The sequence below is a fragment of the Peromyscus californicus genome, unplaced genomic scaffold (assembly GCF_007827085.1).
Source record: "Peromyscus californicus insignis strain IS unplaced genomic scaffold, ASM782708v3 Scaffold_11__1_contigs__length_118956290, whole genome shotgun sequence".
NCBI lineage: Eukaryota > Metazoa > Chordata > Mammalia > Rodentia > Cricetidae > Peromyscus > Peromyscus californicus.
Window position 1 is genome coordinate 102,313,208 of NW_026294402.1, and position 26,380 is coordinate 102,339,587.

The following is a 26,380-nucleotide window of genomic DNA, read 5'->3' on the forward strand; positions in this document are numbered from 1 at the left end:
CATACGCATGCACGCACACGCCCTCGCCAAAAAAAAAAAAAAAAAAATTCAGCTAAGGTCTGTTAAATGCTAAGCTATTATCTGTACTCTCATCCATAAAGTCCTCTTTCGTTACCTGAGGTTTGTCTGTTCTCACTATTCTACCAAGTGTCAAACCCTGGCCTCATCGCAAGTGCCTTGTTAAAGGGCCTAGAGATGCTTCCAGCAAGGAGGGAAACTACTGAGCTAACTATGAACCCAGGCGCCACGGGAATGGGACCGGGACCTAGGGGGCGGGGGAGCGGACCGGGGACCGGGACGGGGAGGAGGGGCAAAGAGGTACGCAGGGCATTGTGGGTACATAGTTTAGCTGGAGCGGCGTCGGCTTGTGTGCCTCCGGAATGGACTACGATTCCCGTCGTGCACTGCGCTCAACTCAGGCCGCCCTAATCTGTGTGCGCAGACGCCTGGGGATAGTAGTTTCGGCCGCGTGGATGTGGCTCTGAACCGGGTGGCGGGGAACTCACCTTCCCAGCGACCCGTTTGACAGGGCGGGGCGCCTCACGAAGATGGTGGCGCGCGCGGCGTGTGGCTCCTGTCGTCTTCTCCAGTCTCAACTCAGCGCACCGGCCAGCGTTTCGCTGGTTTGGAGTCCCCGCCCTCCGGGTCCCTGACCCCGCGCCCCCTTACCGTGTCCCCGACTGCTGGTTCCAGGAATGCCTCGTGCTCGTAAGGGCAATGCGCTCCGCAAGGGCGGTCAGCGCCGTGGAGGAGGTGAGTCCGGGGGCTCCGGCAGAATTGTTCAATAGTGAGCGGGGGGCGTTTCGTGGTTCCCTTTGGATGTCACCAAGGGTCTTGGGTTGGCGAATCTTGCAGGATCAGTGCAGCGCAACCTCCGGGAACTCTGCTAAGGCTCGCACGTGCCCCAGCAGGCACTGGCCACGTGTGCGCCCAACTTGAGCTCATTGCCAGCTATTTTTCGAAATCCCGCGCCCGCAGCGGTGATTTGGCCAGCATTTAAGGACCTAGGTTTTCTCATCACCACCGGGGTGGACAACCACACTAGACAAAAGCGCGAAGCCAGCCCCTTTGCCAAATACTAGTGCATTTGGTAGACTGCACAGGGGAGTTAATAGAGAGGCCTCGTCTGTTCTATGAAACCGGGAAGTGTGATTGGAAAGGTACAGAATTGAGGCCTTAGCAATTTGGGCTGGAGACTGGGTGGAGAGTCCGTCTTGAGACTCCTTATCAGCCTCAACCAGAAGCATGTCCTGTTGCGGTAAACACGTTAACTCTGCTGAGATAGAGTGCCTGCCAAGCACAGTTTTGATCTGGCTGCCACCCTAATGTGGCTTGGGTCTGGGGGCATCTAGTAGAGTTATGACAGCTCCACAAGTACTAACACCAGTTACTGAATGGTATGAGATGGAGTCATGGGAGGCCCTGTGGGAGGAGCTTCTGGTGAGACCAGAGAAGGTAAAGAGCCCCAGGCAGAGAGCCTGTTGTGCCAAGGCAACCAAAGGGACCATAGTACAGGGAAGCAAATGAGGAAGTCTGGGCTGTTCTGACAAGTCGGATAGTAAGAGTAGAGGTGAATAGAAGCCAAGGTAGGGCCTGAACTTTTCCCTCCAGGCAAGTAATGTTAATAATCCCTAGGATGTGAGGACTGCCACCAGATCAGAACCTGTCCAGGGCTCTGCTACAGCAGCTGCTCATCTGGAGAGAATTCACACACAGGAATGTTTCTGCCCTACTGACACTTTGAGAGTCCCCTCTGTTTGCTTTTTTTGTTGTTTTGTTTGTTTTCTCTGTGTAGTTTTGGTGCCTGTCCTGGATCTCACTCTGTAGACCAGGCTGGCCTTGAACTCACAGAGATCCGCCTGGCTCAGCCTCTCGAGTGCTGGGATTAAAGGCGTGCGCCACCACCGCCCAGCTGTTTGCTTCTTTTTCAAATGCTCACGTGGTCAAGAGCTTCTGGTCTTCCAAGGCTAGGAGGAGCCCTTGTGTCTGTAAACTTGATGGCCCTGAGTGGACCAAAGGAAGCCCAGAAGACTATATTTGGAGCACAAAGCACCCAACACACCCACTGGGACCTAGGCTTCTGCTCGCAGAGTTGATGGGCAGCTTAGTGATTGTGGCGGCCTGTGCAGAGCTGTTACAAGTCACTTGTTTCCACCTGCTACACCTGAAAGGGATGCTTTCTCAGCCGTGCTTTAAAGGCTGGGCAACTGGTCAAATTATACCTCTGCTAAGATTGGGGGATGGGGCAGGGGATCCTAAGGAGAGCATGATAAGGAGGGGGTGCCCAATGAGAACACAAGACCTTGGGTCAGTTTAAACCCCTGGGTCGGTCTAGTACTATAACCTGAGCCCCAACCTTTACATTGCTCACTTTGGAGCATAATCTAGACTAGGCCACAGGCCTAGGTGGGACTCATCCAGTCCCTTCTGCCACTCTGTGGTTCTTGCTCTCCTTAAAGTAGGCTGTGCCCTCCTGGGGTCCCCACTCACCAAGTCTGCCAGGTTGTTGCGGGTAGGCCTAGCACCTGTGTTCTCTAGCAGAAAAACCTCCTTCCCTTTTTCCTGCTTCCTAATTCAGGTCCCATGTGGCAGCCCCTGTGCCGCTTAACCTAGCCTCAGTTTGCACATCTCTGAGATGGGATAGTATTCATGAAGGTGGACGAGGTACGTCGAGTCCTCCATCACCAGTGGAAGCTGGTCACATAGCAGTTTTATGTTTCCCAGGTGCCAGGAGCAGTACCCAGGCAGACTCAGGTTCCAGTGAGGATGAAGCAGCCAGTGAGGCCCGGAGTACCACCAGTGAATGTCCCAGCCTGCTCAGTACCACTGCCGAGGACTGCCTGGGTGAGAGCAAGTTGGATTTGGACAGGGACTCAGTGAGGGCGTCACTGGAGAAGGGCAGGATTCAATGATGACCAGCTGGCTTTGCAGGTGGGGAAGCTGTGGATGAGCAGAGCCAGCAGGGAGACCTGGAGGAAAAGCTGAAGGACTCCGTGGACTGCCTCACTGATAAGAGGTACCTCTGGCTGCTGGCCAACTTCTGCACATAGGGCCCTGCTCAGCCTCTGGCAAATGGAACCAAGGGAGCGATCACCCACATGAACCCTTTCTCTGCCTCCCAGTGCCAAGACCCGGCAAGGAGCTCTGGAGAGCCTGCGCCTGGCCCTGGCCTCCCACCTGCTTCCTGACTTCTTGCTGGAACGCAGCCTCACACTGTCGGATGCCCTGGAAAAGTGCCTTAAGAAAGGTCAAGTCCTGGGCACTTGGGGAACCCTAGCTAGGCAGGTGTTGACACTTGCTGCATGCGCTAACTGAAAAGCATCCTGTAGGGAAGGGTGAAGAACAGGCCTTGGCTGCCGCAGTGCTAGGCCTGCTCTGTGTGCAGTTGGGCCCTGGACCCAAGGGCGAGGAGCTGTTCCATAGCCTGCAGCCCCTGCTAATCTCGGTGCTCAGTGACAGTACGGCAAGCCCCGCTGCCCGGCTCCATGTGAGTATTTCCATGCCTCGTGGTCCCTCGCCCCAGAGCAGGGTGTCGGGTTCTACCTATCTTCAGACTCCCTCCCCTAAAAAGGGAGAGCTTCATATGATGGTCCTGATGTTGACCCATGGTAGCCTAGCTTTGTCCTCTTCCAACAGTGTGCTTCTGCTCTCGGCTTGGGCTGCTACGTGGCTGCCACCGATGTCCAGGCAAGTGGACTTTGGAGATGGGTGGCCTAGTAGCTAGACTCAGTAGCTCTGTCTGTGAACCACCTGTCTCCTTGTGCTCCTAGGACCTGGTCTCCTGCTTGGCCTGCTTGGAAAGTATTTTCAGCTGGTCGTGTGGCACCAGTGACTCCACTGCTGCTCTGGTCCCTGCCAGCCTCCACGGCCTGCTCTGTGCTGCCCTGCAGGCCTGGGCATTGCTGCTCACCATCTGTCCCAGTACCCACATCAACCACATCCTTGACAGGTAGGGGCGGCTGCCTACTGGGAGTGGGGGCAGTTGTGGCGAGACCCTCGACCCAGACGCGAAGCTTAGCTTGCCATTTCCTTAGGCAGCTGCCCCGGCTGCCGCAGCTCTTGTCCAGTGAGAGTGTGAACCTGCGGATTGCTGCTGGGGAAGCCATCGCACTGCTCTTTGAGCTGGCCCGGGACCTTGAGGTGCGAGGGAAGTGCCTGCTGGCACCACTGACCATCCCCCCCCCCCCCACACACACACCCCAGGATATTTACACACACACACACACACACACACACATACACACACACATACATCCTGCAGAACATCACACACACACACACACACACACACACACACACACACACACACACAAACCAGCTCAGCAGTCGGGTCATTTTGTAGGTTGCATGCTAGGTGCTGTAGTGGGGATTCTGAGCGGAGGTGGACTGCTGGGGGGAGGTCAAGGAGGGCTTGAGAGAAGAGGAGCCAGGCAGAGGAGAACAGTGAGGGGAAGAAAACTTGGGCAACACCATGCTCAGTTCCAGAAGAATTCAGGCTTCCACCCAACACACCACTGTTCCCACCCAGGAGGACTTTGTGTATGAGGACATGGAGGCTCTCTGTGATTCCCTGCGGACTCTAGCCACTGACAGCAATAAGTACCGTGCCAAGATTGACCGTCGACGCCAGCGCTCCATTTTCCGAGCTGTGCTGCACTTTGTTGAGGTGTGTGTGAGAACATGAATATTCCTTAAAAATGTGTCCCCAAGGGTTGGGCTTGGTGGTCCATGCCTGTAATACACACACACACACACACACACACACACACACACACACACACACACACATGAATGTGTCCCAGGTGTGTTAGCCAATCCCAATCACGGGTCCTCTACCCTATAGGGTGGTGAATGTGAGGAGGAAACGATCCGCTTTGGACTGGAAGTGCTCTGCATAGACAGCTGGGCTCGCCACCGCATCTACACAGCCTTCAAGGATGTGTTGGGCTCTGGCATGCACTATCACCTCCAGGTGAGGGCACGTGACATATGGGGAGGTCTACCCCGCATGACTCCTCCAGAATGCCCTTAGCTAATCAGTTGCCTTGTCTTAGAACAACGGGCTTCTCCGGGACATCTTTGGCCTGGGTCCTGTGCTGGTGCTGGATGCCGCCGCCCTGAAGGCCTGCAAGATTTCTCGTTTTGAAAAGGTTTGCATCTTGGGCACCTTTATCGTGTCTGCTGTTCTCTGGAGGCCTCGAGCTGTGAGTGGGCTACAGGAGGAGCCCCAGCTTTCCCTTCTCAGTTCACCAGGCTCCCTCCTTTGCCTCTCCCTCAGCACCTGTACAATGCTGCAGCCTTCAAAGCCCGGACCAAGGCCCGGAATCGTGCGAGGGACAAGCGGGCAGATGTCTTGTGAAGCAGACTGGCCAATGAGAAGGCTACCCGTACCCTTACCATATTTTTAACAGAAGACAGTGCAAGAACTGGTCCCCGCCAGTGACTGTCACTTTATTTTATTTTTTTTTTTAAACGATGAAACCAAAAATAGACAAATGTGGGAAGGCCTGGGATCAGGACACTTCAGACTCTGGCCCTTTGTATCTGCACTCAGCCCTGTGACTCTGGCCTCATCCTGCCCTGTCTCAGGTAAAATCAAATGTACGCCAGTCCCAGAGCTGAGGGGCAGGTGAGAAAGGACTGTCCCTTTCCTTTTTTAGACCTTGCCCCTGGGGCCACTTCCTTTGGGGGTCTGGCGCCTGTCCACCGTGGCATAAGGTGGGCAAAGCTGCCTAGATTGGATGCGTGTGCTGGTTTTTAAAAACAAGAGAATTAAACAGTACTTACTCCCCGAGGCCTTTACCCGGAGTCTTTGCTTGCCTTTGCTCTCATCTCCCACCCTAGGCTTGGCCCCAGCTAGCTCTCTAGTTCACCTTTGTCCTCCAAGGCAGTTCCCCACCCCCAGCTCGGCATAGCTTGTCTGAGAGCTGAGACTGGACCCCCCACCAGGAGGCCTGGCAGAGTGGGTGGCTGAGCAGGGACAGCTATTTCTAGACTTCTGAATCTCCTATCTGGGGGCGGCCAGAGGGTGCTGACAGGCCATAGGAGGAGCCAGGAGGAGGCTGGTGCCCCATCCTCTGACCTTTGGCTATCCAAAGCAGGGCCTTGGCACCAGAAGGCCTGGTCAAGTCTACCCTGAAGAGTTCAAGAGAGACGGGCAGCTGTTGAGTTACATCAGGCTCTTGTACAAAACTCTCACCAAGGAAGTAGTGTAGACGTAGCCATCGGTGGGAGAACAGACCTGCCAAAGGTCCTTTTGTCATCCCCCGCACGGCTCACATACAAATGGCATTTCAGCTGGGCGCCCGAGCTGCACTGGAGTTGAGCCTCCTGAGCTGGCTGAGGCTAGCCAGGCGCAGTTTGAGCAGAGTCTCCTCTTGTGTGCGGAGGGTGTGTGCCAGGACCCTCAGGGATTCACTCTGCAGCACTGGGGATGGAAAGACATTTGTGGGACCTTGTCAGACTACACGCCACTCCAGATCTCCCGCGCAGCGTCAGGGCTTGCCCACTGACCCAGACCCCACCCTTTACTGCAGCATTTGCAGGGGCCCTGGGGTCCCAGCCCTGCTTGTCCCTACCACTTAGGTAGACAGCCAGGATGGCTAGTGCCAGGCAGGTGAATACCAGCAGGGCCAATAGCAGCGGGAAGCCCCCACGGCCACACGTGGGGCTGCAACCAGCTTGAGTGCACAGTGATGGTGGTAAAACACCCAGAAGCTCTTCCCACGTCTGTGCCTCTTCAGCCAGATAGGGTTGTAGTGAACCTGCGGGGAGGGTGGTTGGTCGGGAGGGTGGTACCCACATCATCCGTCCCGCTCCCCTCCGCACCCTTACCTCCACTGTGTAAGTCACTGATGGACTCGACTCGATGCAAACGCACCTCCTGCACGTGGTTAGGAGCCAGGGTTCCCCTGCTCCTCTGGTTCTGCGTTGGCAACACAGTGTCTGTGGGGTAGTGGGACTGATTTGAGCAAGCAAGTCACTCCTTATTACCTTGTAGGTAAGTTCAGGCTGCAGGGACTTGGGATATGTGGGAACTACACCAGGGGCATTTGGTTCCAAATTCACTACAATTTCAGGAACGAATCTTAGTTTTGATCCGGGGTTCCAAATGCTCTCATGTTCGCATTCAGGCATTCCGCTGCCTGCCTATTATTGCTAGCAAATAGTTCATCAACTGTGTCTCACAGAAACAGTGAGATTGCCGGCAGGCCTGATCTGATAACAGGGTGCCCACTCCTAGGCGAATGTGACTGCACTCCAGCAATCCCTCCTGGCCGAGGCTCTGCCTTCCTAACCGACTGGAGTCCTACTGTTTTCACTCAACAGCACTGCGGGAGTCTGCTTTTTATCTTAACAGTTTCATGTAACTGAGGACTCCTTCCGGCCTCCCTCTGAGGCTATCTGGGCATTTAGGTTGTTTCCAATTCCCTTTGGAAATTAACCCCCAGGACATCAATCATTAAATAGGAAGGTTTTCCCCACTTTCCTGAAAGTTATTGAGGACAATTCTCAGAAGTGAAATCGCTGAGTCTGAGAACAGAGACTTCTCTTTAAAGAACTGTCCTCTAAAAGGCCTGTCCAGAGCCCAGCAGGACAGCACCACCACCATTAGGCATCCCACTGGAAACAAAAGAATGTGTATGAGTGTGCACATGGAAGCCAGAGGTCTCACCGACCTGGCACAGGAACTCAACAGCTAGGCTAGGCTCACTAACCACAGAGCCCCAGGAACTGCTGTCTCCACCTCACCAGACCCGGGATGAGAAGTGTGTCCCCAAACGTGACCTGCAGTCCACCTCCCAGACACAGGGCCAAACAGCATCTGACTTTGGCTTGTGAGCATGTCAAGGGGCCCCAGAGACATGAAGTCAGGTCTTCATGCTTGCAAGGCAAGCTTTTTACTGAGCTAAACCAGATCCTGTCTGCACAGACCTTTACATATATTTGCTAATTTGAGAGATGAGAAACAGCTTGATTGTTGCCTAGGGAGCCTGACTAATGTGTGTAATTACCCGTTCACAGGTTCTGCCCATTAGTCACTGACTCTATGGTTCCCTTATGGTTATATTTATTTCAGATTTTGTTTTTGAGATAGTGTCTCGCTGTTGTACTGATATATTGTGTACCCTAATAAAATTTGCCTGAAGATCAGAGAGACAAAGGAACAAGCCACTGCTGCGTCTTACCTCTGGGACTCCTCAGCCTGAAAAGGCTCTCTAGCATAAAAGCCGTTAGCTAAAAGGGCTTCCTCAGTCGGAAAGCCTTAGTTCCTGCTCCTCACGCCTTATATACCTTTCTCTGCCCCGCCGTATGACTTCATTCTTAGTGCTGAGATTAAAGGCATGTATGCTTCCCAAATTCTACTGGTAGCAAAGGCATGAGATCTCAAGTGCAGGGATTAAAGGCACGTGATGCCCAAGTACTGGAATTAAAGGTGTGTGCCACCACTGCCTGGCTCTGTGTTTAATCTAGTGGCTTCTGCTCTCTGATCTTCTGGTAAATTTTATTAGGGTACACAATATATTACATTTCCCCTTTTCTCTCTAAATAAAAGGTTATAACTAATATAAGAAAAATTATATACAGTAAGTACATACAATATATACAGTCAAGAATTATATTAGCACACTGTGTGTGGCCTTTGCTGGCCTGAAACTCATTGAGTAGCCTAAGCTAGGATGGGCTTACTCTCAATTCTCTTGCCTCAGCCTACCCATTACTGGTATTACATGTGTGTATCACTATACCCAGCTTTGTTATGTGTTAGTGGTGTGTGTGTGTGTGTGTAGAGTGTATGCCCACATGTATTTAGATACCTGTGCTTACGTGTAGAGCGCAGAGGAGGACTTTGGTGTCCCGTCTATTACTCTGCCTTACTCCTTTGAGTCAGGGTCTTTCATGAGGCTGGAAATCTGGTTGTTTTGTTTTTTGGTTTTTTTTGTTTGTTTGTTTGTTTGTTTTGATAAGGTTGACTGGCAACCAGCAAGCCCCAGCGATCCTCCTGCCTCCCAGTATACACACCTCTGGGGTTATAAGGCATACGAGACCACGCCTAGCTTGTTCTGTGGGTGGGTACTGGGATCTGAACTCTCATTTTTGGTTTTGGCTTTGGATCTTCAAGACAGAGTTTCTATGTCTTACTCTGTAGAGCAGGCTGGCCTCAAACTCAGAGATCCTCCTGCCTCTGCCTCAGAGTGCTGGGACTAAAGGCATGTGCCACCACCACAAACTCCAGCCTTCACGATTATGCAGCAAATGCTTTTAATCGCTGAGCCATCTTCCCTCCCCCCCCATTACCCCCCCCCCCCTTTTTTAGATTGGCTCAGAAAGTTCCCAGCTGGTCTTGAGTTCCTGGTTAACTGTAGTAATCTTTCTGCCTCAGCCTTCCAATTACTATCAAAATATGATTTCTAACTATAACTATCCTTTCTGCTGGTGTTATTTGACTGGATATTTATTATTTATTTTTGAAACAAGGTCTCACTGTGTAGCCCTGGCTAGCCGAGACTAGGCTGGCCTTGAACTCTCAGAGATCCACCTGCCCCTGCCTCCCGAGTATGCATCACTAACACCTTCTATTTGCTATTATTTTATTTCTGGCTCCACAAGAGCTCCAGATGCCTCCAGAGGCCTAGGTAACAGTGTGGCAGGGCAACGGGGTAAGGCTGGCTTTGGGCCCGCTGGTGTGCGTGAAGCTGCCTTTGGACATGCTCACGAGCAATTCAAACCAAAGCAAATGCTGTCAGTCCTTAAGCCTGGATAGTGACTGCAGGTCACATGAAAGCCCTCTTTGCACTTCACTATGCTTCTCCCGTACTTTATATTTGGACATATTTTATTTGCTACAGAAAAAAAACACATGGTAGATGTTACAGTTAAGTCATAACCCCCCCCCCAAAAAAAAGGTAAACACTCCCCCTTAGTAGAGGGCAGGCCCTTTCTCTGCAGTATAAAGTATGGAGGTTCACTGAGATGGCTTAGCAGGTAAAGGCACTTGACTAGTACTGTCAGCCTTGACCAGGCTCAGAGACTCCACTTTGGGACGTTTAGGGCCCAAGTTAGGGCAGGCCAGGGGCCTGTCCACTTCCCAGTCCCTGGGCCAGATGTTGAGGTGCTCCGTGGAACCGCTTTGCACACCAGTCCCAGCTGCTTTGATGAAGGAAGAGCTGAACGGCTTGGCAGCTCCCCAGATGCCCACACCCACTTGGGTCCAGCCTACAGTTGACCCCACTCTTAAGTGGAGAGCTATGAATCCCTCCCCATGACCCACCGCAGGGAAACTGAGGCAGGGCCTGAGAAAGGGAGGAGTTCTAAGTATGGCAAGTCCATCCTTTCTCCACGCACAGGGACAGGTCCCTAGAACAGGTATGAAAAGACTGCTCAAGGCAATGAGTCTCTCTATGAGCCACAGGGCCATAGGACTAGAGCCTGTCCTCCCCCATGGCTATCCTCTCCTACCTTCCTGGGTCTCCTCAGGCATGGCAGTTGATAGGTAGTCAGGGGCCCGATCAAAGTGCCCAGTAGCAGAACTGGACGAAGGCAGCAGTGGCTCCTTTGGGATCCTGGGAAAGGCCTGGCTGCCTCCCAACCTGGTCTTAAAATAGACCTGAGCTCACTTCCCTGGGCTATATTTAGAGGGGGTATCTCTGAGTCATGAAAAGGGGCAGAGTGACCCAGATGGGCTGGCCTAGACTACCTACTTGGTGATAGGGCTCAGCCAAGAGCAAGCCTCTGCTAGCACATGGGCCCAGCGAACTTCTCTGAAAACCATACCAGCTCTATACACACATAGGCTCTGGGGCCTTCATCCAGAAGGTTGGCAAGCAGCATGTGCCATGTAGCTATTGACAGAAAAGAAACCCTGCACATCTCTGCTCAGCCAGCCATCTCCTTCCAGCAAATGTGAGATAAGCGCCCACCACTGTGTGGCCAGCTAGTCCCAGATATTGGGGGGTCAGGGGAACAGCTGGAGCACACCACCATAGGGATCTTGCAGCCCCACAAGTGGACACCCATACTGGCCAGTGGACAGACTGGGATTAGAAGCTAGTATTTCTAGTATTAAACTGTAGCCTTAGGTAAAGAGAACCTTGGGAGTGGCCTCTGTTTTCCCATCTGTAAAACAGAAGCAAGGGTTCCTAGCCAATTGTACTGAGAATAAAAAGTGCAGAGACATGACCTTAGCACAAAGTAGTCTTGGCCCCTCCCACTCCTCTCCACAGGGGCTTAACAGACCACGTGGGGGCGTGTGAGGGTGCGCAGGGACATTGCTCACTCCTGAAGGGAGCTGGTCCAGTTTCCAGGCCTTAGTGTGTGAACTCTGTTCTGCTGCTTCTTGGTGGTGAAGAGCAGGACTGGGACAGGGGGAGGTCTGCCTTCCAAACATCCTGAGTCCACCATGTCACACCATCACATTAGCCCCCTGTCGTTGCTCGGACTTGTCGGGCTTGTTCCCCACTCCGAGGCTTTGCACTGGTTCTTCCGTCCTGGACGCTCTGCCACCAGACACCCTCTGACTGGCTCCTTCTTATCTTTCAGCTCAAGTGTCAACCCTTCGGTGAGTTCTGCACGCATTCTTGCCCACATCAGTACTGTTTGTTTTACTTAGCCTGGCATTAATAGTTGCAGAATGCACTGCACATGCCAGTGCCCCCACAGGCTCCCTGGAGCCAGTTTAATCATCTAATACCACTTTTAATCTTCACTACATTCACTACAGCAATCTTTTTTTTTTTTTTTTTCAGGACAGGGTTTCTCTGTGTAGCCCTTGTCTATCCTGGAATTTGCTCTATAGACCAGGCTGGCCTCGAACTTTCAGAGATCCACCTGCCTCTGCCTCCCGAGTGCTAGGATTAAGGGTGGGTGCCACCACTGCCCGGCAGAACGGTAATCTTGGATGAGAAAAATTCAGGACTTAAGACTGCTAGGACAATGCCCCAGACTCCCAGCAAGGTCAAGAACTACCTGTTATCTGCTGGGGCCATTCCAACGTCAGCTGATAATGTGTTTATTGCATTACTTTAGTACAGTTGGCCTGCCTCACCCGGAACCCAACAACCTAATCTGTTTCACAGCTTTCTGCTCCCTGCCCAAGAAAGAATGCTTCCCCCAGGGCAGGCACCCAAGACAGTTCTCTGGCCCTGCTCTACTCTGGAGCCCCACGTCTCTGTCCCCTCCCTCCAGGCTAGATCCTGAATTGGGCCTGGACCACTCTGCTGAGGCTACATTCGCGGGTTATCTTGTTAATAAATAAGCTGGCTCGGTTACCCTTTGGCCAGGGCCTATATATGAGTTAGGTGTCCTACTGGCCCCAAGGACCTCAGTGTGCCTCAGTCTTCCTGGCGTCTGCCTGCCCCCTCTTCTGAATGTCATGTCCAGCCTGGTCCCCAGTGTGGGGACAGCCCAGTCACCAGTGTGCTGCGCTACGTGGCCCACGCTCAGCACGCAGCTCAGAGGCATGCATTCGCCTGTTGCGACCCTTCCGACGTGATTCTGCGGCCACAGAGTGGGGCCCGGGCTGCGGGCGGCACATTCGCAGGGAGTTTGCCCCTCCACCGCCGCCCGGCTCCACCAGCTGCAGAAAGTCTCGGTACCAGAGTTTAGGGCCTGGTGGTGCAGGGGCTGCCGCTTCCTCAGCCCGTGCCAGTCGTTCGGCCTGGACCGCGCTCAGCACGTGCAGCACCAGGCGCCGCAGTGGCTGTGAAAATCCTTGTTCAACCGCGACGCACAGGTACACGCCAGAGTCCTGGCGCCGCAGACCACGCAGCAACAGCCCCCGCGCTGTACGCTCAACCCGCTCCTCAGCCAGCACCTGCGTGTGAGCACAGGCACAGGAGCAAAGGGTCACTGGGAGCCAGAGCTGGACAAGGAAAATAGGTGGTGGCAGGTACTCACTTAAAGGCTAGGTGCACAGGTTTGGTAGCCTTCGGATGAAGATTCGATCTGGGTGAGGGGTCACTTGAATGGGAGATGAGGTAGACTAGAAACCTCAATGCGTGGGTGGGTTGAGGATCCTCTCCCTCCAGATGGTAGAGGATGGGTCAGGAGTCTAGTTGGACACAGCGGGGGCATCACTGGGCTGTGGCGTTCAGCCCAGGGCTGAACCGGATGGGACCTATGGTAAGGAGTCTGGCTGTGCAGGGCCTCATTGAACTGGACTTGTATGAGGGTACAGGCCACAGGCCTCCTTAGGCAGGGCATGGCTTCTCTTAGATGGGCCTGGTTAGGAAGGGTGGAGGGAGACACACCTGGGTGTGAGCCACCTCCCCTGCACGATGGAAGGTCCACTCCACATGCGCTTGTAGCGAGCGTGGCTCACACTCCAGAAAGGCGCTGCCACTCTCCACGCCTAAGACCTTCCGCTCCAGCAGCGCAGGGTGAGAGGAGTCTTAAGACAAGGGGGTAAAATTCAGACAAGGTAGGGCTGGGTGTGGCAATTTCAAGGCCTGAGGGTATCTGCTGATGGAGTACTCACCCCCAGAGCACAGGGTGCTGGGGTCACCATTCCTAATGTCTTGCCTCCGGAACCGCCTGAGGGAGACATTAAAAACTGAGTCCTTCTCGGAAGGTGGAGGAGCAACAAGAGACTCCTTCCCAGTGGCCAGATCCAGACCCCAAGCCAGCCCACCTCTTGGCAGTAGGCTGGAAGCGTGTGCAGGCTGATCCATCCCAAGCACAGTAAGGATCGCGGGCCAGGCAGCATTCTGCGCAGGCGCGGCCTAGGGCCGTGCAGCGATGCAAGGCAATCTGGGCCACGCCACTCGGTGATGCTACGTAGAGCTGATGCTAGAGGGCACAAGAGTCTCCAGTCTGAGGGCAGCCCTTACCTGGCTCCCTTCGGTCAGATAGACTTTTCCCCACTTGACAGATGGGAACACTGAGGTCTCATTGTCTAGCAAAGCAGAAGCTTACACCTGAACTCTGGGCTGTGAAAACCAAGGAGAAGAAAGACAGTGAGGGTCCTGGTGTCACAAGTTCAGTTACTCACCCTTTTAGAGGAGATCTGCATGCTGGTGATGGTGGCAGAGTCCTGAAAGAGAGGCGGGACATAGGGATCAGCACTTAGTGGATCGGGGTGACGTGTCCCAGGGTGACTGGGATGAAGCCTCACCTCAAACGCCTGCAGCTCTTCCAGGAGAAGTCCCTCAGAGTGAGGTCGGCTGCCCTTGGGGACTGAGATCACTTTCAGCACTGTGCCCACATCTGTAGAAATAAGAAGAGGGCGGGACTTGCTTCTCCCTGACGAGCCAAGGGCCCGCCCACCTGTGTGTTGGAGAATATTAATTTAACTGGGCAAAGATGGGTTACATTTGTTTATGCTGGGGAATATTACTTTAACTGTGTTAAGGTGTGTTACACTTGTTTCTGCTGCCTTTGTTAATGATCTAAAGATGTGTTGCATTTGTTTAATTATGTAAAGACGTGTTGCTGTTTCACCTTGCCTGCCTAAGGCACCTGATTGGTCTAATAAAGAGCTAAATGGCCAATAGCTAGGCAAGAGAGGGGTAGGTGGGGCTGGTGCACGCCTTTTATCCCAGCACTCAGGAGGCAGAGGCAGGTAAATCTCTGTGAGTTAGAGGCCAGCCTGGTCTACAGAGCGAGATCCAGGACAGGCACCAAAAACTACACAGAGGAAACCCTGTCTCAAAAAAAAAAACCAAAGAAAAAACAAACAAGAAAAAGAGCTAGGCCGAGCACTCAAAACTAATAAGTCTCCGTGTCATGATTTGGGCGCTGTTTGTTGGCCTAAAAGCAAAAGCACAAACAACTACATGCACATGAACAAGCGCAGTCTCCACCTTCATCATGGTAAGGTCATGAAAAAGTGAAAATTGTAGGTTAGACCAACTAGGGCAGCCTCCATAGAGTGAGACCATAGCCCAGACAGGATGTAGATATTAGACTAACCAGGCCCAACTTCTGCCTGTAGGCCAAGGAACCTGGAGGGGGCTATGGTGATATTTTATTTGTACTGAAATGTGACTTGTATGTTAATAAATAAAGTTGCCCAGGGGTCAGAGCTATTAGCAAGCCATAGCAGAAACTGGGCGGTGGTGGTGCACGCCTTTAATCCCAGCACTTGGTAGGCAGAGCTAGGTAGATCTCTGTGTGTTCAAGGATACAGCCAGCATTGGAGACACACGCCTTTAATCTCAATACCAACCATAGAAGACCTAGAGGTCTGTACAGATGGGCAGTGACTAGGAGGTCATGTGGTTGGGTTTACAACCAATGAGAAGGCAGAATAAAAACTCTATAAAAAAAGACAGACACAGGAAGTAGCTCTCTTTCAGAGAGGTAGGACAACAGCAACAGGAAGGGTAAAGCTTTTAGCTCCTAGCTATTGCTCTGACCTCTTGGCTTTCATCTCTGTATTGGCTCTGTCTTATTTAATAAGACAGTTACTTCTACAGGGGGCTCTATGTCCTACTGGCTATTGTGACGAGACCCTGACCTGTACCAATGAAGAGAACATCGTAGTGTCCGTCAGCAGCTGCTACACGGTCTGCAGCGATTTGGGTGAAGGTGTACCCAGCTCCCACTTGGAGGAAGAGAGGGCGCCCCCCCACGGGCAGGACTGAGTTGTACATGAGAGGGTGGTTCCGAGCAAACTGGATAACGTCATCTGGGAAGTCCTTGGTGGAACTGAAGGTGCCAAAGGTCTTGCTGGGGCACTGGAGAAGGCAAAGCAGGTCAAGCAGAGATAGACACAGGGGTTTTGTGGCCAGCCCCTCCATTCAAAGCCTCCGGGAACATGAAAGGTGGACAGGGACAGGCGTCCTGAGTATTTGAGCCTTTCCCTGGGGAGCCTTAGGCTGAGGGGGCACGCGGTCTCACTCTGCAGTTCTGTCTTACAATGGTGAGATTTCCCCACCCATACCAAAAGGAAGGAATCAGACCCCCCAACAAAACCCCCAGGCCAAAGTCAAGTTCTCTACCCTTGAGACTTTGAAGCTGATTGTTGCAAGCAGTCCCTAGCAACGCACCATGCCGGGCCGTGGGTAGGGGACGCGACCCTGGTAGGACACCCACTGATGCGTAGGCCCCTCCTTGTGAGCGAAGGGTCCCAAGAAGACTCGGCGCACATCATTCATGCTGTACACGCACACGGCAGAGCCCTGGAAGATGCCACTGCGGGCAATGAAGAGCGCAAAGTGAGGAGCCCCAGCCAGCCAAACTGACGGCCCAAGGGAACCTCTACTTCCTGCCCCTCACCTGGAGGTGGAGAAGACCGCATAGAGAAGCGGCGTTTGGCGGTCCCGGGAAGACAGAAGAAACACGTCCTCTGCAGGGAAAGGAAAGGTTGGCAGGGCAGTACACACGCACCCCAGGCTCCTGGATTCTGCACCCCCCTTGACTCCTCCCCTGGTGCCATCCCTCGTTCAAGACACTCACGAAGTTGGTCAAAATGGGTGTCACCCTCGACTCCAGGTACTGAGCATACAAGGCGCGCCTTCAGAAATGTGGTCCATTTGTTGACCAAGCTGCGCTGGCCCCCCAGGTCATTCTGCTCACAAGATCAGAAGGGATGAGGACAAGACCACAGCGGGCAAAGGGGCAGGGGCAAAGGTAGCCAGAGAGCGAATGGCCCAGCGTCTCCTTACCCTGCAGATCTGACCAACCCGGGACACAGTCATGCGCCCCGTTGCTGGTGCTGCCTCCACTGCCGACTCACGGAAGAAGAAATAGATTTTATCGTCGTCGGGGTTCTCGCTCTCTGGGATCCAAAAGACCTTGACAAACTTGGGTTCTAGACAAAACAGGAGGCATGGTGTCAGCGGGTCCTAGTTCTAGCCCCAACATTTATCTGCAGACTCCTGCAACTCCAAGACCTACCCTTATGATCAGCAGCTGCAAGGCAAGAAGCAGCCACGAGGGGGCAGTAGAGACCACAGCTACAAGCACGAGCAGGCTGCCACTCTCCCCTTTACAGGGCTTCTGACCAGGCCACGCTGCCTTACATTTGCCAGGAAGAGGGCAATGAGTATCTGTTTTCACCTTCATTCATAAATCTTCCTCCCTAGCAAACCAACACTCCCTGTTCCTCCTTCAGTTCCTGCCGTCCCATAGTAAAGGACTCCAGCCCTTGAGAGTCTAGGTTTCCGATCAATACTAGTTCCATGAGTCTGTTTCTCTGCTGACTCTGGCCTCAGGGCCTTTGCACTAGTCACTCCCCTTACCTGGAATGCTCTTCCAATTCTGTTGGCTGGTTTTCTTGTGTTCTGGAAGCTGTTAGCAACTCATACCTCCTCCAGCAAGCAGCTCCCCTTCCTCAACCCAAACTCCTTTTCCCTCCTCGACTCCTTCATCGGCGTCACGGCCGCTGGAATTTGTCTCATCATGTATTTATTCTGAGATCCATGGGCTCGAAGATGCCTGCCTGTCTCTGGGACCCTGGCACAGGGCCTGATTATGGTAGCTACTTGGGGAGTCTCCACTCTACCCATTGCTCTCCTCATTGTGTGGTGCCTTCCTTGTTGGAGGATGGCAGTTCCCGCCCAGGGTCCCCACCAGCTTCTCACCATTGAGCCAGCGGGAATCATGGGGTTCTGTTCGGAGACTAGGATTCTGGCCCAGGCTGCGAAAGATGGTAAAGTCTCGGCCCATGAGGTCCGCTGCCACCCCTGAATACAGTTCTTCCCCTGCAGACAGGGTAAGGGGGTGCTCAGCCAGCTGTGAACTCTCAGAGTAAAAGTGCCTAGAGAGCTCTGGGGGTGCTCAGGGAGTCAAGACTATAGTGCATCTGAGGGGGTGCCCTCGGGACATGTGAAGTTCTAGAATTTCCAGTGGGTTCTAGGGTTGTGTTGGGTGCCGGCCTTTGGACTCACCCACCAGCACGGAGGCAGCCCGATGCCTCGGGTCGTAAGGACTCTTTCCCTTGCCATCTTCAAGCTTCTTCGGGTCCAGTCTGAGCATGGGTTCCTGGGAGGTGGGGGAGCTAGCTGTTAATGCCAGGTCCTTCTCCGTGCTCCCTGCTTCCTCGTGCTCCCTGCCTCCCTCTGTCCAGTCCTGGTCTTACCTCCAGGCGGTGGCCCACCTCCACAAATGCACAGGTTGGGTGGAAGGCCCCTGTGCCACAGGCCAGCAAGTGTGTGTGGTTATAGACGTGCACCAGCTTCACGAAGTTCATGCACTCCGTCTGGTAGGCAGGCGGGGGTGGGATGGGGGTGGGGGCCGGCAGTCAGGCTTTCCCCAGGGAGGCAGCCCTAAGGAGCTGCAGTTCACTGGGGGTACCCCACCCCTTCCTCTCTTCTGCATTAGCCCAGGGAAGCACTAGCATGGGCCACAGGGACTTGAGTGTCCTTCGTGACAAGTCCTGCCTATCTTCACAGGGTGGCTACATGAGGAAGTGGAGCTATGCACAGCAACACCCCCCCCATGACTCAGAGGCCCCCAAGAAGAACCACCCTGACTCACCACCTCCAGACCTCATCCGCCTTGACCTCCCTGCCCTTACCCCAGCCAGAACAGGCTAGCCTCTCTCTCAGCCCTGGGATGAAGGGGCCCCCCCACCCTCCTCCGCATGCGCCTCTTGGAGTAGCCCACACTCACACCAATGTCCTTCCCTGCCCAGTTACACTCTTCTCGCCATTCCACGGGGGCCGGCCAGGCCAGCTGGGGAGGGAACACAGGTTAGGGGTGAGTTTCCCATTCAGTTGCCCACCCCTTTGGGTTTCTCTGGAGTTCAGGGTCTAGACAGTCGGGAGTAGGGTTCTAAGGCGTTTTCCTGGGGCAGGCACTTAAGTTGGGGGAGGTTAGGGGTCCCTGGCACCTTCTTGGCTCGCTTGCTGATGTTATCCAGGCTGAGGGAAGCCACATGGTTCTCAGCACCCACAAACAGGCGTCCACGCTCCTCATCCACCAGCAAGGCTTCATAACAGCAGGTCCGCTCCAGCCTGAAAGTTCGGACACCATGCCGGGCCTGCAACTCTGCAGGGAGAGATACCATGGAGTATTTACCTGTCATGACAGGACTGTCCTCAAGGTCCTGCCTGGTTGTCTGTCTACAGACCAAGGTTATTTGTGTGACCCAAGCCACACACCTGTACACTTACATGCATGTGAGCAGCTTACGCATATGAAGACTGGCCCACCCAGGTGCGTGTACAGAGAGTCACAGGGTGGGTGGTACAGCCCCCAGAAAGGAGAAAACAGATTTAGGAAAACGTGTACAGACAAGCAGACTGCCAGGCTGGGAGGCCAGGCTCATGGAGTCCAGGTTCTAGGAAAAGGTAGGAGCAAGTAGGAACGAACAAGACAGAATCCCATCCCTAAAAAGTCAGGCTGAGTGTCCCTTCCAGTCACCCTACTGCCGGCTTGGATTCAGCAGTTGGCCACCAAGTGCCCCTGCCCCGGGACCACCCCTCTCTGCGAGGGGTACACTAAGAAAGGGGCTCTGATGGCCCCAGAACCTTGACTTCCCTACCAAGAGGCATGGCTGGCCTTGGGATGGGAGATGAGACAGAGACAAGGTCTGTTGCCATGGAGACCGTAGGGGTCCTCCTTGGGAAAGCATGAGGAGAATGTAGGCAGAGAGGTTGGGGGCTGAGGTTAGGACAGGGTTAACTGGAGATGGCCTAAGAATGCCCCCAACCCAACCAGTGTCTGGTGATGGGCATGCACGTACTGGTACCAGCAAGTCTTTCCATACTGGGCCCTTTTCCTGTTCACCGCAAGCCGGCCCTCCATCTGCTAGGTGCACCTACCTTGAAAGGAGAGCCGAAGGCGTGGAAGGTTAGGGGCAGCATCCCCCAGCCCCGCTGCCCAGAGAAGGACCAGGCCTGGGATCATGGCCGCGGCCTCAGCCCGCCCCATGCCGGCAGCTCAGGGCGCTCAGGGTTCAGCAGGCGTGTGTGGAGGAGCCTTCAGCTGCCCTGGACTCTGCCCCAGGATCTGGAAGAGAAGAGCCGGCAGCCAGGCAGAGAGGGTAAGGGCGGGAGGGCATGGGGGAGTCCCAGGGGATCAGATTACAGCCCCTAGGGGAAGAGGCTGGGGGGTCGCATACTGTTTCCTCTCCACCAAGGGTGCCCCGCCTGGCCACAATCAGAGACACACCCACACCGGGCACACCCTCAGGGTCACCCTGCATTGGCAGGCACCCGCCCCACCACGTCACCCTCCTCGGTAACCTCCCCTCCTCTACACATACTCACAAACATTAATTCACAAACACTCTGCACCCACTTCATGCCAGCCTGGGGCAGGGACGAGGACACTGACGACATGGACAAGGTCCCCAGGCAGTAAAGGGCAAAGGGCCAGCAAGGAGTCAGATCCTGTGGTCATTTCAGAGGGCACCGAGTGCAATGAGGAAAACAGCTGATGTCGGGAGGATGACAGGGGACGAGGCCTCTGGAGGTGGCTGTGTACCCACAGACAGGGAGGGAAACGCAGAGGCACTTTCGGGACTGAGCCAAGGTTGTGGGTGCCTTGGGATATGAATATGTTTCTGAGGGTCCCTTTGTGAACATGCATATATGAACAGCGTGTACATGTGTATATGTATAAATGTCTACGAGCAAACACATGTCCCATCTATGTAGATATAAGCGGGGTGTGCAAATGTGCATACACACATGTTGGCACTGTGTGTGTAAATCTGTTCAGTGTGTACCAGCATAAAATATGCCTGTTTGGTACATGAGTCATGTCTGTGCATGGGCTGATGTGTGTGCATGCAGAGTGGACATGCAAGGGGATACAAGAGCAGCATCAGTCACTCCCTTTGACTCTAACATACATACAGAACACGTTCTTCCCAGGACCCCCAGGCAGACCCAGGCCTAACTCAGCAGGCCGAGCTCTGGGACCCATTGCTTCCTCTCTGCAGCCTGAGGGGGAAGGAGCTGGGCAGGCAGAGACTAAGATCAGGCTTGAGACCCAAGAGAGGAATGTGGACAGGGTGAGGTGACCTCTCTGGCTCACCTGAAGCTCCAGGTAGAGCAACGATTTGCCCTCAAAGTCACTTCCAATTCTGGGTCTTAAGTTTCCCAGTCTTTGAGCCCCTCCACTGAACCAGACTCCTTGCCTGTCACACTCAGGTGGAGCCCGGTTCTGGCTGCCATGGCCATCCTCTTTTACAGGAGCAGGCAGGACAGGCTGGGCACAGGGGTCAAGGTCACAGACCCCTCCTCCCTCCATTCTCTACCCCCACCCCCAGCTTCTAGACCTTTCCCCAGCTCTCTCCTTCCATTTGCTAGCACTTGCCTCTGCCTCTTCTCAGGTTCTAGAAGTCTTTGAGGCTGACATGGGCTGCCTTCCCACAGTCCTCCAAGAACTCTGCAAAGGGGGTCTCCCACCTTAACCCCTCTTTCCTGGAGAAGGGGAGCAGGCTAGGGCCCACAGGGCACCCTCTGACGGCTCCTTTAAGTAGAAGCCCCCGCCCCCACCAGGCAGCCACCGCCCAGAATACCATAAAGTTTGCAGGGCTACAGGGTGGATCGGGTGACCGGCACAGGCAGCTGGGACTGGCTGGAGACGGTGGCCCCGCATGAGTGGAATGGGAGCAAGGGTTGGGCAGGTAGAGGTGGCCCTTTCCTGCTGGGTCTCAAGGTGAAGGGTGCCCCAGATGGCCCAGATGGTTGTCCCAGAAACCTGGCAATCAGTTAAGGCAAAGCAGGTAGAAACAGCAGAGACCTTCCCTGACAGAAGGAATAGGAACAGCGCTAGCTAGGCCACCCCGTCCTCACCTGTTCCTCCACAGCTGAAGGATGACTGGATAGCAGCCTCAGTTCCCAGGAGCTGGCTGGGATAGGTGGGTCAGAGGTCAGGGAAGGCACTCTCCTCCCTCTTCTGGGCCCCAGGCCCTGAGGCTTCCTTACCAACTGGACGTCTTAAAACTTCAGCTGTCTGGCCCACAGTGGCTGCGATGACAGCCAGGCAGGAAAAAAAGGGGGGGTGTGGGGGGGCAGATGCAGAAAATCTCACTTCTGCCGAGAGTGTGGGCCCATCCTGACGGCCCAGCTAGGCTGGAGCTAGGGCCGACTGCAGGGAGGTGGATAACTATGGACTCCAGCTTCTCCTCCAAGCTGGGAAGACTGCCATGCCCACCCGAGCCCAGGGCCAGGTACCTGAGGGAGGTTTTGTAGGGTTATTTTTGTTTGTTTGATGGCAGGGTCTCATGTAGACTGGGTTGGCTTCCAGCTCACTGTGTAGTCGAGGATGGCCCTCAGCTCCTGCCTTTCCTACCTCTGCTCCTCAAGTACTGGGCCAGGTGTAAGGCAGATGGCTTCAGACAGGACAGGCTTGGGTGCCCATGTGGGGAGGTGCCTGGGTCCTGTCCTGTAGCCAAGCACCTCTGTCTGCATTCTTAGGAGTACTTTAAAGGTCTGGGTATCGCCTCAGTCTCCCCAAGGCCTCAGCAGTCAGAAGGTCTCCAGCCTCGGTTGTATACCACAGGTTCTGGGGCACTTCCACTATGCAGTTTTGCTACAAACTGCCCGGGTGCCATCCAGTCAGAGATAAGGGGGCACAGACAGAGATAAGGGGAGACGTATCTTTCCGGAGTCTACTCCAAGGCCTTGCCTCAGGACCCAGTGTTCCTGGCCTGCTGTCGAGCGGCAGCAGGAGAAACGAGGTGTTCAGAAGGGAGCCTAGAGGAGCTTGAGGCTTCTAGGATGAGGTCCTGGCCTGCTCCTGGGCTGCCTGCCGCTCCCCAAGGGCCTGGGCAGCCTCCTCTGGCCTCATGCAAGCAAACAACATTCTTGGCTGTTTACAATTTTCCACCCAGCAGCCAAGATCAGCAAGTGCCTTTGAGGCCTCTACCCACCCCTGCTACGTCCCCAGTCTGCCCAGACTGACTCCAGCTCTCCAGGCCCAGGGGCCCAATCTCTCAGATTTCCTGGGCCAGCCCAGTTATTCATCCTGGGAGACAGCCCCAGAACCCATCATCTTTCTGCCAACCGGAGACTCAGTCCCCAGCTCAAGGGGAAGAGCCATCTCTGGCCTACTCAAGCGAGGTGACCCGCTCCGGCAGAGATGTCGCCTCCCTTGAAGAGGAAGGGATGGGCAGCAGGTTCTACACAAAATCTCTTTTCTGCTCCCTAGTTCCGGGTGTCAACATGTCAGGCTGGTGGGGTGGAGGTGTCCCTTAGAGGCAGCACTTCAGGTATCAGTATCTAGGTGTCACTCAGACTCCACAAGACTCTGCAATAAGGCAGTCTTGGTCTGGGTCTGAAATCCAGAGAGGCAGCTGGGGTCTTGCGTGCACCCCTGCCTCGGGACATCCACGAGTACAGGTCTGCCTGGGTTCTTCCTGTGAACTGCCCATCAGTGGCACAGCGTGCCAAGGCGTTGGCTTTTCCTTTTGGAAATAACTGGATTGTTGCACCAAGTCACAGAGCTTGCCTCCCACCCCCCTCACCATTGACCCCTTTGCACCCTGCTCGCACCGCCCTGCGGTGAGGCTGCTGCAGGACACCATCTGATGAAGGTGGTGGAGCACATGCCAGTGCCCTGGGCTGGGTGGGGTCTCAGGCTCCCCAGCCACACCTGCTTTTGCCATCAAGGCTGGTGGCTCCACGTTACAACCTTCCCCCATTGGCCACGTGGGCCCTAGGTCATGCGACCATGAGGACGGAAGCTTGGTGCCAGAAGGTGGTAAGGCACAGTCGTGAAGAGCCTCCTGAAGCCTAGCTTCCCAGACAGTATAACACCTGCCCCCAAGCAGATCTCCTGGGAAAAAGTCGGGGGACTGACAGGACATTTCCCACCCACAAACCCCAAGTCTAGTCCCTATGGTTCAGGAGACCCCCAGCCCACCTTCTGGAAAGACCACTTCCTCCCTCCTTCCTTTCCCTTCAGTGGGCCATGTCAGAGCTGAGGTGGAGGGGGACAGGAGGGGCCATCAGGAGCTTTGGGCCGTTAGCTGTGGCCCTCCCCCTCCTGGCTCCTCCCCGCCTTCCCTCCTTCCCTCCCTCGTGCACATTCCTCCCAGGCTGAGGTCAGCCCCTCTGGGATGGGGAGTCCCCCCTCCCTCAACCAGCCACATCACAGTTCCACACTCACTCCTGTTTTCTTCATTGCCCAGCAGAGTGGGGTGGGGAAGCAAGGGGAGAGGGGGTGGGGCCTCGTTCTCGACAGCCTTTGAGGGAGGGGCTATACCACGAACGCTGCAAATGTAGACTGTAGGACACTCTGTACTTATCATCAGATATTTGCATAAACGACATTTACATAAATACTTCATTCCCTAAGCTGGCTATAGAGAGCCTCCCTGGAAGCCCTGATTTGGGGAGTGTGCTCTGAATGCTCTGGTAGGAGTTAAAGTTGCTGGGGGAGAATCTCCAGAGCCTGTTTAGGGACCGGCTTTTTGTTTCTTTTCTTTTTTCCCCCAAGACAGGGTTTCTCTGTGTAACCCTGGCTGTCCTGGAACTCCCTCTGTAGACCAGGCTGGCTTCGAACTCAGAGATTGGCCGCCTGCCTCTGCCTCTCAAGTGCTGGGATTAAAGGCGTGCGTCACCACTGTGAACTCTTTAGTAGTGCAGGAAGAGACAGGACTGAGTTCAGACTCTGCAGCTCATCAGTACTCTGCAGCTCATCAGTACTCTGCAGCTCATCAGTACTCTGAGTGTCCCGAGCTGGAGACTGAACCTCATAGCTCACCCTCCTCCTCCTCACTGCCGTCACTGTAGCCACTGGGTGAAGCAGGTTGGGAGCATGCTAGAGGAACAGCTGGTATGAGCTATTATTGCCAGAGCAGCAGGTCTGGGCATCTTCTGAGGACCTTGAGGGAGCCTTCCCTGTCATGGCTACCATCCCAGTCTCAGGCTCAACTTCTCTTCCACACATCTCTCCTGCTTCCCACCTGCGAAACCACTTTCTCCATCCTCAAATTACTATGCCCAGGGCTTCATCAGAGCCTCCCTCCCTCCCTCTCCTGGGAATTCATCAGAGTTCTCAAAAGTCCCCAATCCACCCCTAGCAGTACCCAAGACCACCCCTCCTAGGAATCCTCTCATAGGTCTTGCTGGAGATAGGACAAGACCCTCCCCGCCTCCTGCCCCTGGCTGGGTCCCCAGGGTCAACCTTCGTAGTACCTTGCTTCTGCATCCCGACTTGGTTTGCAGGAGCTTGTAGGGACTGTGACTCCTGGCCTGGGTCCACACACATCCCTAGCTCAGTCTTGCCATTCTTCCAGGGCTCCAGTGGCCCCATTTCTGGAACGCATAGAGCTTTGGTTGCCAAAATGTTACCTGGGCCGTGCCCTGACCCCTTCAGTGATACCTGCTGGACTCTTCTTCACGATCCACCAGCCGCCTCAGCTCTCCCCGTTCTTCCTCTGTGGAAGATTCCTGTCGTACCATTTCAACCTCGGGACCAGGTCCTGGGTTCTCTACTGTGGGGGCAGCAGCAGGGACCATCATCACTGGGACCCTACAACTCTGGAGATGCCCAACAGAGAGAGATGCAGGAGAGAGCATGCCTGTAGAAAACCTTCCCACTTTCCTGGGCCTCCTGGGTCACCATGCGGCTCAGGAATTAATAGAGAAGATACATGTCAGGTCCGCCTTTCACTCTGCTCCAGGCCTCCCAAAATTGACTTTCCCCCAACCCTACCTAACGAGATCAGAAAGCAGAGATGGGAGAGGATGCCAAACTATGATTTTTCTCCGAACCAAGATTACCTGCAAGGCTGCATCTCCATTAAGAGTAAGAAATTAGCCGGGCGGTGGTGGCGCACGCCTTTAATCCCAGCACTCGGGAGGCAGAGCCAGGCGGATCTCTGTGAGTTCGAGGCCAGCCTGGTCTCCAAAGCGAGTTCCAGGAAAGGCGCAAAGCTACACAGGGAAACCCTGTCTCGAAAAACCAAAAAAAAAAAAAAAAGAGTAAGAAATTAGCACAGAGGTGGTGGTGCATGCCTTTAATCCCAGCACTCAGGAGGCAGGTGAATCTCTGAGTTCCAGGCCAGCCTGGTCTACAGAGCAAGTTCCAGGACAGTCAGGGATACACAGAGAAACCCTGTCTCAAAAAAAACAAGACTCTACAAAAAAAAAAGGGAGGAGGGGAACTGGAGAGATGGCTCAGCAGTTAAGAACACTGGCCGCTCTTCCAGAGGACCCCGGTTCAATTCCCAGCACCCACATGGCAGCTCCCAACTGTCTGTAATCCAGCTCGAAGTGATTTGACACTCTCCTACAGACATAAATGCAGATGAAATCAAAAATAAATCATACAAAAGTGAGAAGTTAAGACAAGAAGATAGAAGGAACCATGGTCTCCACCTCTGTCTCCCTTGAACCCTGATACCTGCCACTGTGTGACTGAGGCTGACTGTCTGGCAGACATGCATACACTTGCTGTAACACAGCTGTACACATGCCCCAACTGGCTGGAGGCCATCACCCTGAGCACATATGGGGGTTGCCCTCTGTTCCGA

The 26,380-nt window shown here is 54.3% G+C and overlaps 3 protein-coding genes across 7 annotated transcripts; 1 reads left to right on the forward strand and 2 right to left on the reverse strand.

Annotated features, from left to right (window-relative positions):
* The first annotated feature begins 452 nt into the window (after positions 1–452).
* On the forward strand, positions 453–5,794 carry Ifrd2 (interferon related developmental regulator 2). 2 transcript variants are annotated; one of them, XM_052720175.1, is made up of 12 exons: positions 463–753; positions 2,725–2,844; positions 2,932–3,016; positions 3,123–3,247; positions 3,330–3,487; positions 3,637–3,687; positions 3,771–3,949; positions 4,035–4,140; positions 4,529–4,666; positions 4,844–4,972; positions 5,055–5,150; positions 5,279–5,794. In XM_052720175.1, the coding sequence occupies exons 1-12, from the start codon at positions 696–698 to the stop codon at positions 5,357–5,359; spliced, it is 1,326 nt and encodes a 441-aa protein (XP_052576135.1). In that variant the 5' UTR covers positions 463–695; the 3' UTR covers positions 5,360–5,794. The 2 variants fall into 2 exon arrangements, with proteins under 2 accessions (XP_052576126.1, XP_052576135.1); XM_052720166.1 differs by having other exon boundaries at positions 453–753; positions 5,055–5,794.
* Positions 5,434–11,860, reverse strand: Lsmem2 (leucine rich single-pass membrane protein 2). Its single transcript, XM_052720186.1, has 4 exons — positions 10,462–11,860; positions 6,835–6,945; positions 6,579–6,764; positions 5,434–6,427 (listed from the first exon to the last, which is right to left on the reverse strand). The coding sequence occupies exons 1-4, from the start codon at positions 10,481–10,483 to the stop codon at positions 6,294–6,296; spliced, it is 453 nt and encodes a 150-aa protein (XP_052576146.1). The 5' UTR covers positions 10,484–11,860; the 3' UTR covers positions 5,434–6,293.
* A 130-nt stretch (positions 11,861–11,990) lies between these two features.
* Sema3b (semaphorin 3B) lies at positions 11,991–25,814 on the reverse strand. Of its 4 annotated transcripts, none has more exons than XM_052720141.1 (20): positions 25,228–25,814; positions 21,693–25,160; positions 21,416–21,597; positions 19,710–19,896; positions 18,776–18,933; positions 18,556–18,618; positions 18,023–18,142; positions 17,832–17,925; positions 17,526–17,645; positions 16,608–16,753; positions 16,399–16,510; positions 16,219–16,288; positions 15,990–16,134; positions 15,458–15,677; positions 14,114–14,205; positions 13,991–14,032; positions 13,631–13,788; positions 13,478–13,533; positions 13,251–13,390; positions 11,991–12,814 (listed from the first exon to the last, which is right to left on the reverse strand). In XM_052720141.1, the coding sequence occupies exons 4-20, from the start codon at positions 19,816–19,818 to the stop codon at positions 12,410–12,412; spliced, it is 2,250 nt and encodes a 749-aa protein (XP_052576101.1). In that variant the 5' UTR covers positions 19,819–19,896; positions 21,416–21,597; positions 21,693–25,160; positions 25,228–25,814; the 3' UTR covers positions 11,991–12,409. The 4 variants fall into 4 exon arrangements, with proteins under 4 accessions (XP_052576101.1, XP_052576096.1, XP_052576105.1 ...); XM_052720136.1 differs by having other exon boundaries at positions 21,693–22,073; positions 25,041–25,814; XM_052720145.1 differs by lacking the exon at positions 21,416–21,597 and having other exon boundaries at positions 21,693–25,814.
* Positions 25,815–26,380: the final 566 nt, after the last annotated feature.

Coding starts and splice junctions, on each gene's coding strand:
- Lsmem2 (XM_052720186.1), bottom strand. CDS start 10,483: ATGCCTGAGGAGACCCAGGAAG. Junction 6,946..10,461: donor GCCTGAGGAGACCCAGGAAG/GTAGGAGAGGAT, acceptor ACTACCCCACAG/ACACTGTGTTGCCAACGCAG. Junction 6,765..6,834: donor CAGTGACTTACACAGTGGAG/GTAAGGGTGCGG, acceptor CCCTCCCCGCAG/GTTCACTACAACCCTATCTG.
- Ifrd2 (XM_052720166.1), top strand. CDS start 696: ATGCCTCGTGCTCGTAAGGGCAATGCGCTCCGCAAGGGCGGTCAGCGC. Junction 2,845..2,931: donor CACTGCCGAGGACTGCCTGG/GTGAGAGCAAGT, acceptor CTGGCTTTGCAG/GTGGGGAAGCTGTGGATGAG. Junction 3,950..4,034: donor ATCAACCACATCCTTGACAG/GTAGGGGCGGCT, acceptor CCATTTCCTTAG/GCAGCTGCCCCGGCTGCCGC.
- Sema3b (XM_052720141.1), bottom strand. CDS start 19,818: ATGGGGCGGGCTGAGGCCGCGGCCATGATCCCAGGCCTGGTCCTTCTC. Junction 17,646..17,831: donor GGCTGCCTCCGTGCTGGTGG/GTGAGTCCAAAG, acceptor CCCTGTCTGCAG/GGGAAGAACTGTATTCAGGG. Junction 12,815..13,250: donor GGGAGGTGGCTCACACCCAG/GTGTGTCTCCCT, acceptor GCTCACACGCAG/GTGCTGGCTGAGGAGCGGGT.